The 15,937-nt window shown below is 43.9% G+C and overlaps 1 protein-coding gene across 1 annotated transcript in view; it reads right to left on the bottom strand.

Annotated features, from left to right (window-relative positions):
* The window catches only part of UPF3A (UPF3 regulator of nonsense transcripts homolog A (yeast)), a 16,855-nt gene extending 1,766 nt beyond the window's left edge, over positions 1–15,089 (bottom strand). The window contains exons 1-6 of the mRNA XM_008582655.1: positions 15,007–15,089; positions 14,788–14,898; positions 10,478–10,533; positions 10,235–10,387; positions 3,721–3,881; positions 1,771–2,065 (exon numbers count right to left, since the gene is read on the bottom strand). Coding sequence (XP_008580877.1) covers positions 1,771–2,065; positions 3,721–3,881; positions 10,235–10,387; positions 10,478–10,533; positions 14,788–14,863 — 741 coding nt within the window. The 5' untranslated portion in view covers positions 14,864–14,898; positions 15,007–15,089. The remainder of the gene's footprint in view (positions 1–1,770; positions 2,066–3,720; positions 3,882–10,234; positions 10,388–10,477; positions 10,534–14,787; positions 14,899–15,006) is intronic.
* Between the last annotated feature and the right edge of the window lie 848 nt (positions 15,090–15,937).

Here is a 15,937-nt window from a genome sequence, read left to right as displayed (position 1 = left end):
GCACTTCCCTATGGGCCTGAGAGAAGAAAACTCAGTCACGCCCGTCTCTCCCCGTCAGCTAAACACAAGCTCTGAAACAAAATAAGGCAGGGACCCTCAGAGAGATGCTTCTTACATGTATGTACTAAAACAGTTGCTAACAATGGGAATGAGCAACTTCCATGTTGATTATTCCTCCCTCCCCCTAACAGTGGAGAACTGCGAACTGCTCACTTTATGCAAAATACTAGCCCACACTTTCATTAACCTTTTGGAGGCAGAGGAATAAAAATGATGCCTGAATAAGTGCACGAAAAGCAACTGCTTCAGTGCATGAGACGCTGGCAGCCAGGGAAGCACAGGCTGATCTGCGAGTGAGACCTGTAACCAGGACAGCCCCTCCGCTCCCGAAAGGCCCTCCAGCCTCGCTGGCCACCCCAGTCTCCTGGACGCCTGTGGCCCAGCAAGCAAGCCTCCTGCATAGCACACCTCCCTGTCCCTGCAGAGTGACTGCCCAGCCTTCTGATGCCACCGCGGGACCCATGTGTGTGCTGTGAGGATGACTCATGGGCATCATCTTCTGACTTTCTCCATGATTCACCAGCTCACCCGTACCTACTCTTGGACTATGTGTGGAGGCCCCCAGCAGGTCCCCACCAGGTGGTTTGACTTAATTTTCCTTTCCTTAGTATAAGCCTGGCCAGTGAGAGGAGTGGGAGACGACTCTTGGCAGGCGCATGTGTGTGTGCCACAGAGTGTGAAGCCCGATCTGCAAGTGCACATGACCTGCCCGCCTCACAACAAGGAGCTGTGACACAAAGCACCTCATTACGACCACGTTATGATTAGATTTAACTGAGAGAACTGAGTCATTGTGCATTCCCCCACATGACGCTGTGCAAATCCCCAAATCACTCCCCACTGCTGAAATAGAGAGGCAGCTGAAAACCAAGTATTCATATGAACCCGTGCAGACCCACAGCTGTGTTCTGTGCACCCTGAGATTAAGGTAAGTAGAGAAATCTTGCAGAGGCAAAGAGGGCCCTCCTCTGAGGCCCTCCTCTGGATGTCAGCCTCGCCCTTACTGGAAACATTTAAACGATGAACATCTCTGACTCACGCCATGGATGGGTCAGAAGGGAGCCAACTGTGAAGGTCATACGGGCCCTCCTCTGGATGTCAGCCTCTCCCTTACTGGAAACATTTAAATGATGAACATCTCTGACTCACGCCATGGATGGGTCAGAAGGGAGCCAACTGTGAAGGTCATACACTGAGTCCCCACTCATGTGCACACTTGAAACTGCAGAATCGCAGTCAGAGGACAGTGGCTGCTGGGGCTCAGGACACGGGTGGAGGGTCAGTATGCAAGGGGGCCTGGGCAGCTCTCAGTGACCTTGGCTCACTGAGAAGACCGGGGTGAGCACCAGTTCGGGGCCCTGTCCTGGAAGGGAGATGAAACCATTTACGGTGCTTCTCTGGGAAAATGTCATCTGAAGACCAACTAACTTCAACTCACAAAAGTGGGCAATGCCAATCCTGTGCTGTCTGTGCAGAACTTACAGGCATTTATGGGCCATCTGATCCCACAGAGCAGTAGCTCGTGGGACAATGCAAGGTCCCACACCGTCAGAAAGCAATCCTTTGTTGGTTTAATACAAGAAATTCCATTTGGAAAAAGCAGTTGTAAGACTGGAGAAGTGCGGTTTACACTCTTAGACTAAGGGGTGGATGTAGATGAATGGGGGGACATGGGGTGGAATGAATGGATCCTCAAGTGAGGAACAGAACCTTGTTTCCCTGCCGCTCCTTTCCGGGTGCCCGGCCATCAGTCGCCTTCTGCTCCTTCCGTGGTCCCTCTGCTGCCTCCACAGCGACACCTCCATCCTGGCTCCCGTTCTTCCCTCTGTCTTGGGCGAATCCTTTCCCCCATTTCAGTTCATCTTCATTCCTTCTTGAAAACCTGTCAAACCCATAGGGAGCTCTGTGCTTTCTGCCCTCATCCAAGTGGTATCTTTGTGTTTCAAGCTCTTTTTCTCTAAATCTCTCCACATCCGTCTGCTCTTTATCACTGTCAGTGTGTGACCTATGATTCAATACAAATCATCAGCAAGTTCATGTAAATGGCTTGTCATCCACCTGCCTTCCTTTCTAGACTGTATGTTCCAAAAAGGCAGGGAACACCTGGGTGGTGCTCACCCTGGACGGCTGAGTCTGCACAGTGACGGCACACAGCAGCCGTTCAGAAACAACTGCTGAAAAGATGAACAAATAAACAGCAATAACTGTAATACCTGCCATTATACTTGACTGACAGGTATGTAATGAGTGTTTTCCAGTTCTCAATAACTATCCAAAGTAAATATCACCCCCTCTTTTTTACAGAGAAAGTGAGACTAAAGGGGGTCGGATGACTTCCCCAGGAGCCCAGATGCACGACCAGCATGGTGCAGACTGACACTGACAGCCTAATCCCTGCTCCAAGCACAGCTGCAGCTAACTGAAATTTAATAATGCCTGACTAATTATATGTATGTATAAATTAGAATATTAAATGAACAGGAAGTAAATAAATGGTTGCTTAGCTCACTGGGTTCTTACACTCTTTCCCTCCATGAACCTGAGAGTCCTCACACACCTCACAGGAAGGATCTACAGGCACAGTATGAATTCCTGCCAGAAGTATGGGAGTAAGCACTGCTGTATCATAAACAACAAAAATGGAAATATCTGTGACATAAACTGCAGTGTTAAAAGACCATGGTTTTGATAATCGTGTATAAATTAATTTTAGAAACAAACCAATAAACCGAAACCCCCAAAAGAGGGAAAAAATGCTTTATCAACAACTCTGTATGTAAGGCAGTAACAAATCATTCAGATTATTGTGAATCTGGGAAATTAGCAGTCCAGTGCCATGACCATACCATCTACCCTCCCAATGAATACCCACTTCCATCAGCCCATGAGCAGACCCGCCCTGGGCACTAGCCGACAGTCAATGTCCAGATGCAGGACATGGGCAGGAGCCCTGGGTCAGGGGACAACACTGAGGACCCCAGAGAAGAAGGCAAGCCCAGCTGCACATGGCCCTGCAGATGGTGGGGGTCAGGGACAGGGGGATGCCAGGGAGGGGCTGTCATGTCTGTCCGCACAGAGCTGCATGTCATGAGTAAAGGAAGAGAGTGGGGCAAGACCAAGGGATGAGGCATGTACAGCTGCTGATCAGGAGGGGCGACGACTTCCACAAAAGACTGAAACTCTATTTCTTTATTACAGAAGACCTGCAGGCCTACAAGACTGGGTTCTCAAATTTACAATTCTGTAGATAAACTGAAGGAGGGCTGGAAGAATGAATGAACAGCATATTTCAAAACAGAGAAAAATGACAGACTGATAAAAACCATGAAGGAAAACAGACCGGGCAGATCCTGAAGTCCTAACGCGCAGCACAGGAGGCCAATGGGAAAGGCTTCAGAAGGGAAAGAAGAGGGTGAGGAGGCAAGAGTTCAGGCACCGAGAGAAAGAAACCCCCTGGACGTGACAACAGGCTCGAGACTGCAGGGAAGATGGGTTTCCTAAGTTCCTGGCAGGTCTGATGAGAAACAAAGACAAGTGTACTGGCCTAGCCTGGCAAAATTCTCGGATTCCAAGAATGCTGTGAAATAAACACACTGTACTGACACAGGACACATCACCATGACCTGATGCTGACGTGTCACAGAAACTCACGCTGCTCACCTGTCCCTGAGCTCCTGTGGCACGCTGTCCATGGGCCTGGCTCTGATGGCTGCGCAGGAGGCACACGGCTCCCATCTTCCACCTCCGGCATCAGCTTCCTCTCCTCCTTCCTTGGGTTGTTCTGTGGTCAGTTCCTCTCCCTTTTCTGGTTTCTTAAGAAGCTGAGAAATTATAATGTTAATAAAATATCACCTCAAGAGCATATTAAAAAAGTTGTTAAATAAACTAATCAAAAATATATACTAATATTGGGCCCAAATGTTTGAATAGCAAAAGAATGTAAGTGAGAGGTCCAAAAAAAGGTTTTGGTTCAATACGTAATGGGACACTTCGCCAGTGAAATATTTTGTGGTTATGAAAAAGATGTAGGATAATCAATGTGATGAAAAGATGGTCATATTAAGGAATAAAAGGATGTTACAAAAGAGTTAAGTCTTGTATATTTCTTAATAGATACAGGGGAGGCTTCTGAATGTTTTCACCACAAAGAAAGGATAAACACCTGAGGTGGCTGACACATTAACAACCCTAACCTGATTGTTATACAACATACACATGCATCAAAACATCAGATTGTACCCATATGTCTGTACAAGTACAACGTGTCAACTATGATTTTTTAAAAAGTTACAAAGCAGAACATGCACAAAGACCCAATTTCTATTTGTATGTTAATGTCCACACAAATTCACACACACACACACACACACAACTCTATCTCCAGGTTCTCTGCAACAGATTATGGGTGTCAGCACTGAGACGATTTCCTTTTCTTTCATCTACAGGTTCTAGCTTTTATAAAGCACTGAGACGATTTCCTTTTCTTTCATCTACAGGTTCTAGCTTTTATAAAACAAAGTATTTTGCTTTATATGGATGACTTTTAGAATAGTTTAGTTTTCAAACATTTATTATTCTCTCTCTTGAATCAGAGCAAGTGCCTGGGATGCGTCACGTGGTTCGTCTCTGCACTGACACATTCCCCACTCTCTGGCTCACTCTTCAAAGTTTAAGCACCACAGGTAGAGTCATTTCTAGAACAGAAACAGAAAGCGTACTTCGGAGAATTCTGAACTCACTCACAAAAGTGGACATATTTTAAACTGCAGTGTAGCAAAACTATACACAGATATATGTGATTACATGAGTCATTTCTCATCAAACGTGTGCACTAGGTCTGCCTGTGTACGTCCTCTTGTTCTGCCTACAGCATCCGTGAACTTACACACCTCCCTCAGGTAACTGGGATACATTTGGGAGAAATGCAAGCCACAGGGAAGTGCAAGTCTCCATCCGTCCAGCCATCCAACAAATAACCTTGCGCACCTGTGCGTGTTTCTACTCATTACGCTTCTGACAGCAGGTGTGTGGTGTCTCTTCCAGCACCACCTCATCTCTCCAATACCAGCTGGCGTCCTACGTTCAACTTGTTTCTCACATTGTCTGCCTGGAGCTAGCATCAGATTCCACAGTTTGAGGACTCGGTTCCACAAGACCGCCTCCACTTCACATGGCAGTTGCAAGTCCTAGGGTGTCACTGGACTTCTGACCAACCACCTACAAATTCATGGGGTTCCCATGATCCACACTCAGATGTGATAATCTGCTAGAATGGCTCACAAAACTCAGGAAGGCACTGTACTTACTGTAACCAGTTTATTATAAAAGATTCGACTCAGGAACAGCCAAATAAAAGAAATGCATGGAGGTAAGTATGGGCTGAGAGGTGGATCAGAGCTTCTGTGCCCAAACCCTCTAGCACCTCAATGTGGTTACCAACCCAGAAGTGCTGTCTTCTAGGTGTTTTTAATGGAAGTTTCATTACATAGGCATAACTGATTAAATCACTGGCCCACTGGTAATTAACTCATTCTCCAGCCTCTGGCCCATTCCCCCTCTCCCTTCTCAGAGGTTAGAGGTTGGGGACCAGAGGTCAGAGGCCGGGGGATGGGGCTGAAAGTCCCAACCCTCTAATCCTGCCTTGGTCTTTCTAGTGACCAGCCCCTGTCCTGAAGCTCTGTAGGCCCCAGCCTCCAGTCCTCTCGTTAGTGTACAAAAAGACACTCATCACTCTGCAGACTCCAAGGGTCTTGGGAGCTGTACACCAGGAACATGGTTGTGAATGAGACAGACATGTCCCTGTATTGAAAGAACTCTCACCTGACATTCTAGCTGAAGGAGGGGTGGTCAAGGGGATAGGGGAACAGTGTACACAATGACAAAAAATATAAAAAAGGAAACAAAGGAATAAGACAATTTCAGTTGGTATCAGGTGCTGTGAACACAAAATAAAAAAGAGTAAATGGGGTGGAGACATGGAGTGAGGGGAAGAGGCAGTGTCCAGAGGCTCTCTGTGAAGACAAGACGGGAACTTAGAGTGTGAGAAGGAGCCACAGGTGTTCCTGGGAAGTTCCCTGTTAGAGAAAAATGCAGACATGCCAGAGGTGGGATCAGCCAGTGAATCTGAAAAACAGAAGTAAGAGCAGTGAAGACTAGCTGGGGAGCAGGCAGGAGAGAAGCTGGGGCGGGTCTATTGGGAGGCCAGCGGCTGCTGACAGTGTGGCTTGTTCACACATGCAACCCAGTCTCACATGCACCTGCACACACACATCCACATCTGTGCTTACACTCACACATGTAACCCGGCCACACACACATGCACTCATCTGTGCTTCTGCTACATATGTGCAAGCTGGTTACACATGCACACATCTTTTTTTAAAGAGCTTCATAAGAATGATCTCAGTTTTTCTAGACAATGTCATCAATACCCTACAATTTATGTATTCATGAATTTTATTCATGACTTTGGTATCCTAACTTCCCACTTCAACTTAAGCTCACTGCTTGGTTTTAGTCTCAGAGGAAAAGGAAACACAGCTGGGTTGTTCTCCTTGAGTCCCATTTCTCTACTGTTAACAGAAGCCGTGAGGGTGACCCTCTGCAGCTCTACCTTAAGGCTGTTGTATTTTGGCCTCCACAGATTTTATTTTTCAGTTTTTTTAAAACTTAAATTCTCCAAATAATTTATAAGAAAGAGATCCCCAAATCGAGTGCAGATCCTTACTGAAAGCTAAACTTGGGGTTAGATGACCCAAATCTCACACACTGTTCAGCCACAATTCCAGACTCCTCAGGACGAAAGCCAGGGTGACTCATGCTCACTGGGGCCCAATTTACCACCAACATTTTGTTTTAGTGGATCTGGAAAAGACTAACTCTTTTTCTTGCTGCATTTATGTTCTGATTTCTTCTTTTCTGTACGAAGGTATTGAACTTACATTTACTAACTTAAATTTGTCTAATTTCTTTGGCTTACTTTGGATCTAATTGCATACTCAACAATGTAAAAATAAAATGGAATATTCCAAACACTTTCAAGTCCTACTTAAAATTATAGTCGAAATTATAGGCTACAGATTTCAATGGTTCTTTTTGAAAAACTCTCAGTAAGAAGCTGTTGACAAAAGTGATTTTGAGAATCAAAGCATTAGGTACTGGGTTGGCATCTATTCTTTGTTCAGAAAGGTAAATGAGAAGGTTAGACGATATTCGTGCAGTGTGACCATAAAATTGAGAAAATGTCATGACATGACAGAGTTGAATTTCTGCAATGACAAAGACATTCCCTGTCATATTAATGTTTTGTTTTATTAGTTATCTTCCAAGGGCTGTTAACTTTTACTTTTGAGACTATGTTTCTTACAGGAAATATATTTGCTACAATTTTGTCATGCAGAGTTGTGTCTGTATCCCTAAATAAGCAGGAACAAACAGAAAATACTGTCTCAGAGTCGTTTCCTGAGGAATACCCTGGCTTTGCCTGTCCTTGCAGACATGCACTGGGCCGTCTTTACTTAATGGTCTTGGTTGGGTTCCTCAATTTTATCAATGTCATTACCAGATTATAGATCTGTACCCAAAATATCAACGTTTCAAAGCCAAGTTAAAAGAAACTACTTGGTGACTGTTTTGGGACAAACCGTTTACCCATTCATCTTGTACATCTATTGTTCATCTTTGAAGCAAATGTGCTCGAGCAACATTACCTGGCTCCTGCCCGATACCTTTCATAAGGCTGTATTTTGCAAGAATGTCCTTCAACTTTAAAGAGAGACACGTCAAGAAAAAGTCTTCAGAATTTATGTTATTCATTAGAGCTGTTCATCAGACATTTCAGACACATACCTACCTGCTTGAAATTAAGTGGGGCTGCTTGACTTGTTTTGGCCAACAAGACATGGGGAGAAATAGCACGTGTCACTTCTGCATGGAAGCATTAAGGCCTTGTGCAATCTGACACTAGTACACTTTCCTCTTCTGTGTCATAAAGACTGTGGAAGCTAATGCCAACAAAGGGCCTCCATGAGCTTGGGGTCACCACGTGACTGCCATGGCAATGTTGTGCCTGTGCACAACCGACTCACAACACGAACAAGAAATACGCTTCAGCTAGGTGAGACCAATGAGATCTTGAGACTATCTGTTACTGCAGCATCACCTAGCCAGTCCTGACTGATACCCATGGTTGCGTGTTTTCATAAGGATGCTGTTAAAAAATTTTTCTCTCCATCACAGGTCAACCCCATGGGAGAAGTGAGTTTAGATCAAAGTCCTAGAAGAAGCTCTGCTTCCCTTGAAGAACAGTGTTCTCCTTATGATGTGTGTTCTCTTCAGAATTTGAGTTCTATTCATATATAAGGAAATCTACATTTCTGCATCAACTTTTCTGTTTTGACTGCTGAGAATGTTCAGTATGTCATGACATGACACAGTTGAATTTCTGCAATGACAAAGACCTTCCCTGTCATAGTAAGGTTTTGGTTTATTAGTTATCTTCCAAGGGCTGTTAATTTTTACTTTTGAGACTATGTTTACTGTGGAGGGTTAGAAATCTTGATTCTCATTTAATTTTTAGAATAGGGTTTTTAGGTAAATGCATGTATGGGGCAAAAGCCCTTGGGTAGGAGACCACAGTCTACAGATAGAGGGCAAAAGCCCATTTAATCAATTCTAATTAAATAATGTTGATTCTCATTTGATTTTTAGAATAGGGTTTTTAGGTAAATACATATATGGGGCAAAAGCCCTCAGGTAGGAGGCCACAGCCAGAGGGCAACAGCCCATCTAATCAACTCTAATCACTGCTTAGGTATGGGATTGTATACTTTAATGATTTTAGAGCTAACAGGTGGTTGTCATACTGATCCTTTAAGAGATTTTAAGAATTGCTGAAGGGAAAGATGTGAAAAAGATGTTTGCTAGGGGCAAGCTGTCTGTTAGGGGAAATTTTAGAGATAATTGTACTTAGATTTTATCATAAGAATGTAACTTTTGCTTAAGGAGAGGTTATATTTTAGATAATGAGCCAGTTTGACCACCTTAGCTTTATCACAAATTGTACTTTGGAATGTCATATTGTTGATTTTACTGATGTTACTAGTTTCCATTGCTTAAGCTATACTTAGCCATAGATAACTTTTGTAACACTGCCCATGTCCTTGTGTCCCTTTGTGATGACTAAATCAACTGAATTTTCTTGTGAAACTTCCTTGTCTTTACAATAAAAACCAGAAGCTAACTTTGAATCAGGGCTGTACCCAGTTTTCTCCTTCTAACAGGGGAGTTGCTGGGGTGCAGACCCTTTAGGCTTCTCATCGCATTCACGGTGCTTTGAGTAATCCTTTTTTTGTCTCTGTTACACAGTGAGAAGTGTTAACAGTTTATTACAGGAAATATATTTGCTATAATTCTGTCATGCAGAGTTGTGTCTGTATCCTTGAACAAGCAGGACCAAACAGAAAATACTGTTCTCAGAGTCGTATGACTCAATTATCTCTCCCCCACCCTTTCCTTTCCTAGTCTATCTTTCCCCAAGTCCTGTTTTTTTTTTTTTCCTTTATATTATACAAGTCTATTGAATCCCTATAAGGTACCTTAAATGCCTGTGGAGTGAGATAAGATACACATTAGGTTGAAATCTAGGTTTAATAAGGTCATCTGAGCAGAATACTAAGACGATCAGATCCTAATTCTGGACAATACATTTTAGAGAGAGAAAAAATTCCCTCTGTGCATGAAACCACCTTCATGAGTGGATGAAACTGGGCAAGAGACTGAGTCAGCTTCACAGGAAAGGCCAAGCCAGGGGCTTTCGGATATGTGCTTTTTGGCCAGGAAAACTTTTCTTTAAAGGAAAATGTATGCGGAAGCCTGAGATGTAACATTTAAACATGGGGCTCCTCCAGGCAACGCACCCACCACTCTATACCAGGAGCTTGGCCTCCCTGCCATCCACCCCCCAGTCCTCCAAACAGCAAGTCCAAGGAACCCATAGAGTTCTGCAAACACAGTTTGAAATTTACTGTTGTAGAATGGAAAAAAAGGAACTATAATAAAAAAAGATGAGATTAATTTAAAATGTCTTTAAAATTCTAAAGAGCTAAGATACCTGAAAGGTATAATTAGTATAGCAGAATTATTTTTGGAAAATTTAATGTTTCCTCAAAATTACCTTAATCCTTACTTCTTTCTCAGCAGTTTTCTTTTGCTTATCGGCCTCTTTTCTTTTACATCTTTCCTCTTCTCTTCTTTTTTCTTCTTCTCGTGAGCGTTTCTTTTCTAACTCCCTCCTCCTCCGTTCTTCTCGCTTCTCTTCTCGAATTCTCTAAAGACATGGAGAAGCAGGTGTATAAACTGTCTGAACAGAATCAGCAGAAGCAGGAAGGACACTCATCAGTGAAAAGGTCAGACCTACCTGCTTTTCTAATTTTCTATTTTTAACATATTCCAAAAGAGGTGTGGTTCTTCTAGCTAAAACACAAAAATTGTAATGTAGTATTTAACTTTCTTTTCTTTATTTTAAATGCTTGTTTTAAATTTACCTTTAACATCTTAGGGCAGAATATTACTGTTTTTTCAGTTTACAGGCGCACACACTGTACCAATGTGGGTTCTCATTCCACTACTACAAAGTCAAAAAATGTGGAGCTACCAACAATTTTATGCATAGCAGACATGTAATTCTTGATTCTTAAGGGAGTCTTAAAATATTACAAAGATGGCATATGAGTAAAATGAATACAACGCATTACACTTCCCAAATGTTAATGAGTATCTCTTCTCACTTCTAAAGGTATCTGAAATCATTAAATAACATATTTATATGTTCACTTTGATTCAACACATTTTCTGCGAATTTCTTCCTTTTCTGCTCTCCATAGACAGTGGTTTTGAGCAACATGGACGCCTGTAATTTCTTATAATACGCACTCTGTAAAATCAGAATGACGGGACATAAAACACTATAGCACAGAAAATGACTCCACATGGCACCGTTGATTGAAAAGGCACCAACTACCAAGGAATGAACATTTCCACAACCTCTAACTTCATCCTCAACTTTTATGCCCCGACCACTCTGGCCTGACCTGGCTGTCAGGTGCCCAGACTACGCAGGCCCACAGGCACTGCCTCTCATAGGGACTGGCTCTGAGATGGATGGATCCCTGGCCCACAGACATGAGAACGGGGTGGGAAGGTGGAAGATGCTCTGGGTCTGTTCTGTGAGTTTGTAAAATCTCAGATTAAATGGGGCCAGGAAGAATCCCTGGATGTGCCTGAAAACTGACATGACATTTCCTGTACTGTGAAGATCAGGAACTAATCAGGATTACAGCAGAGCCCTTATCCAGGGATCCCTAATTTGGAATTAAGGACCCTTGACACCCTGACATGTCGTATCAAATGGCATCTGCCAGAGATGCTCTGCCCAGGCATGGTTGCTGTAGGGAGGAGCTGCCACAGGGCAGAAGCCCACATTCTGTGTCAGGTGCTGCAGCCACGGAGAACCCACTCCCCCCAGGTGGCTCCTGGGCTGACTACAAACTCTGTCGGGGTCAGTACAGCTGGCCAGCTAACATCAGAGATCAGCCTTTTGTATGGGCACATCATCTCAGATCAGCCTGCTCTGTGGAAGGCCTAGACTTGCTGGCCAGAAGCAGGTGAGACCACCTCGAATGAGCTCCACAGCCTGCATCCGCCTGCCTCCCCTCCTCTCCTACAAAACACCTGCCCCGTTACCCACAGGACTCACGTGAAGGGTAAGGGGGACTCTGTATGAGAAAGTGCTTCACACAACATAAAGGTACATTATTTATTAGATAAGACATGCATGACCATGTGATGTAACACTAATTGAACCAAGAGAAGTGCCTGTTGCTGCCCGCACAGTGCCTTACCCACAGGCACTGCACCATGTGCTCTATACATACCATCTCACAGAATCTGTGAGCAAACGGGGAAACTGGGGCTCAGGAAGGCCACATGGCTGCAAGTCTTAAGCTGAACCTGAGTCTGTCTGCTCTAAAGACCCAACATGTGCACCACACCAGCACAACAACTTGAGAGTAATATTTCCATTTAATCCTCACTTGTCAGACTTGCTCGCAAGGATCCACTAAAGGCCAAAAGCTAAGAAGAGAAAAAGGCAATGTGCCATGAATTGCTCAGTTAAGATTCAAATTTAAATTGTTAGAAACAGGAATCACAGAAACAAGACTCAGTGGCCTGGTCCTGGACTGAGTTCGTTGCTCACATTAGGGTGCTGAGTTGCATGCGTTCATTCAACCCATATCTGTGCAGCAGGTCCTGGGGACCAGCCACTCTGAAGAACAGCTGCTGGAATCTGCAAGAGGTTTTGTGTCTGACCCGCAAAGGGAATGTCTCAAAACAGCCCTGCAGCGACAGATCCTGTAAAGGGGACATTCAAAATAAAGCAAGGGAGAAATGGGAGGAGGGGCAGGAAGGCGAGTTCTGAAAATAACACTCATTTGCTTTTTCTTTCTTTTTTTTTTTTCCTTTTTGTCTTTTTTCGTGTCCGGCAACGGATCGCAACCCTCAGTGTCGCGCCCGTACTGGACCGGGACCGGCAACGGGATCGCAACCCTCGGCGTCGCGCCCGCACCTCGCTCAGCCAGTGAGCGGGAACCGGTCTGTATGTGGGATCCGAACCCTCGGCGGGAGCGCCGCCACGCCCCCAAGCGGCACACTGTAGCAGTGCACCACCGGGCCGGCCCTCATTTGCTTTTTCTAGTTCTCAGATTTAACAGGTTCTAAGTGAAATCTTGATTCTGCCCCAACTACTGTCTCTCGTCTCAGTCTTCCCAAGCCAGGAATGGTGCCACATCCACTAATCTGCTCAAGTCAAAACCCTGGTGTCTTTCATTCCTTCTGCTCCCTCTCCTCCCACAGCCACTCCACCGCAGTCCTGTCTACTCCCCTCCAAGATACATGCTGCGTGTGCCAGCCTAGTTCAGGAACCTCCCCTGGACTACAGCAAAAGTCTCCTACCAGTGACCCTGCCTCTTCTTTTGGTATCCACAATCCAGTACATGTGGGGCAACCAGAGTGATGGGAACAACCAGCCACACCATGTCACTCCCTCTGTGGTTCCAGTTGCCTCAGAATACATCTGAGCCTAGTACGCAGCCTTCCCAGCCCACTATGATATGCCTCTGCTTCTCCAATCACCCTTTCCCTGGCCCACGGGCACCAACCACCTGCATTCTGCTCCTGCAGCCGGAGCCCCTGCATTTAGAGTTTCCTCTTCTTCCACCGCTCAGCACAGATGGTCTCAACTCAAACGTCATCTCAGAGGGAATCTCCTGACTACTCTCTAAGCCATTATTCTATTTCATTATATTTGTGGCACTTACAACACACTGAAATGCTATGGCTGGGTTACCTTTGTACATGTTTACTACCTGTCATCCCCACTAGCAGGGCAGCTTGTGAGAGAAGTCTCTTGCCTTCTGTTCACTGTTCTGCCCCAGGCCCAGGATCAGAGTTGGTATGAGGGCAACATGCAGCCTCAGCACACCTTAGTGTTTACTTCAGTGATTAACAGTCCTTTCAGCCACACATTAAATCAGCCGCTATAAAATATAAAAATTTCACTACTAATGAAGAAAATTAATGACTATTTCAATAATGTTAACTTTTCTTATTAATGTATTCAACAAACATTTATTCAGCTCCTACACTTCTCTGTGTTTCAGCTACAAAGATGAATATACAGTTGTGTTGGGGAAGTAGGGAGATGAAATGAGAAAAGTGTTTATGTGGAAGGAGATCCACAAATAAGATAAACTATAAACAGTGTGACTGTCATGTCTTGGAAGTCTTAATGGGTGAGCAAGGCACAGCTGGGAGAGGGGAGGGTCAGAGGGTGGGTCATACTGGGGCATTGAGGAAAAACCAACAGAGCTGCCAGGTGTGTTTGGGACTAAACTAAAGCAGTTTCCCTGTTGATGGATAAAGGTGTGTCATATCAATACTTGAGTTTTTTGGGGACTGTTACTAGGAGACGACCACTTCTTTTTTTTTTTTATAAAAGATGACCAGTAAGGGGATCTTAACCCTTGACTTGGTGTTGTCAGCACCACGCTCACCCAGTGAACGAACCGGCCATCCCTATATGGGATCCGAACCCATGGCCTTGGTGTTATCAGCACCGCACTCTACCGAGTGAGCCACAGGCCGGCCCGACCACTTCTAAAATACGCAACTTGCAAGTGTAGGGTTGGAGGATGGATTCAAGCCAGATTCTGTGTTCTGGCTGGATTTATCCACAGGCTTGCTCAGGTGGGTTCAATTTTTTGAACAGCAGCAAGATGACCACACACATCTCCCTTTTGGGACTCCTGAGGCATCCATCCGGGACTGCTCTTTTCAAAGACCACTGAGATCAACACTGTGATACACACTCTTCCCTGACACAGCCAGGCACAGAGCACCCATGTGTCTTCTCCACCATTCATTCGGAAGCACTGACACTTTAAACAGAACAACTGCAACTAAAAAGTCAGGTGCTCTCCATCAACAAATGCCCAGAAATATTTTCCCAAGCTGCCATCTTGCCATCCTTTTGTCAAACTGGAAAACACTCTACATTTCTGCCAAGTTTGCAATGAGTTTCAGTTTCTTATCATAATCATGAAAATAAGGCATAAATACATACTCTATAAATAAATATCTCAACAAAGAAAAGAAATAAACAAAACAGACCAATGAGTTCTCTTGTCTTTGCCTCTATCTCCCCAAGAAGAGTTTCGGGATTGGCACTGGTTTTCTCTTCCTCCATGCAGTAAGTTTCCAAAAACTTCTTATACTCTGGATCTATAAATTAACGAAAAAAAGAAAACGAACACTCCTCCTCAACTCCAGGAGAGGAAATACGTTTGATCTGTGTGTTTCACAGGCAGCATTTGAAAAAGGACTCACCACCTTCAATGCTTCCGGTCTTGGCATCCTTTTTCTTTAGCTTCTTTTTGGCTGTCTTCTGGAACGGAGCAAACTCGACCACTGCAGGATATTCTACACCTTTAGCAGGAAACACATTCCAAAAACCATCCTGAAATTCTACTACATTCATGTTGAAAAATAATGATCTAGCTTACTTAAGAATTAAGCATAACAAGAATGCATTATTACTATTTAAACTATAATTTAGTTATATTTCCAAGCACCGGCAACTCTACCATGTCAAACTCCAGATTCAAACAAATGATGAACTCGTGGTAGAAGGAGCAATTATTTATTAAATACAACGATTCATCATGTAGAGGTGAGTACATTCAAAATCCATCAAAGTTTTCACTTTAAAAGGGTGGACTTTACAATATGTAATCAACACCTCAATAACCCTGACTTTCCACCCCCCTCCCAAATAGTTTATCACTGGAATACCTTTAGTTGGGTTTCTTACTTATATTTTAATTTTTTTTATTTTAAAACATGAATTCAATTATCAATCTGTTACAAAACTTCAAGAAAATTACTTTGCTTAGAAGAGACATATGGCTAAAAGAAGGGGCTTTAAAGGGTACACGATAAGTAATATTCCAAGTAAGCATATATTCCAGGTAAGATTTGCTTCAGATAGAAAAGGTGAGAATGGAAGTCACTAGAAACTGATTTTGTTGTTAAGTGGGGGGAAACAAACACAGAGAAATGTTCACTAAGAGAATCTGCTATATGCTTAATCAGCAAATGGAACGGTTCTACCTCAGTACTAAACCCACTGAGTAATCATTTTTAGATGTGTCAGTAAGTCAGGTCACTATCATATTGTAACCCTCATTTATCTGGAAGACACTTTTGTGCTAACCTCAACTACTGAGAATAAAGTCAAGAATCAAGACGAAGGCAGGAACCA

The sequence above is a fragment of the Galeopterus variegatus genome, unplaced genomic scaffold, assembly GCF_000696425.1.
Source record: "Galeopterus variegatus unplaced genomic scaffold, G_variegatus-3.0.2 Scaffold2684, whole genome shotgun sequence".
NCBI lineage: Eukaryota > Metazoa > Chordata > Mammalia > Dermoptera > Cynocephalidae > Galeopterus > Galeopterus variegatus.
The sequence above is the reverse complement of the archived record's forward strand: the minus strand, read 5'-3'. Positions and strand labels throughout refer to the sequence as shown.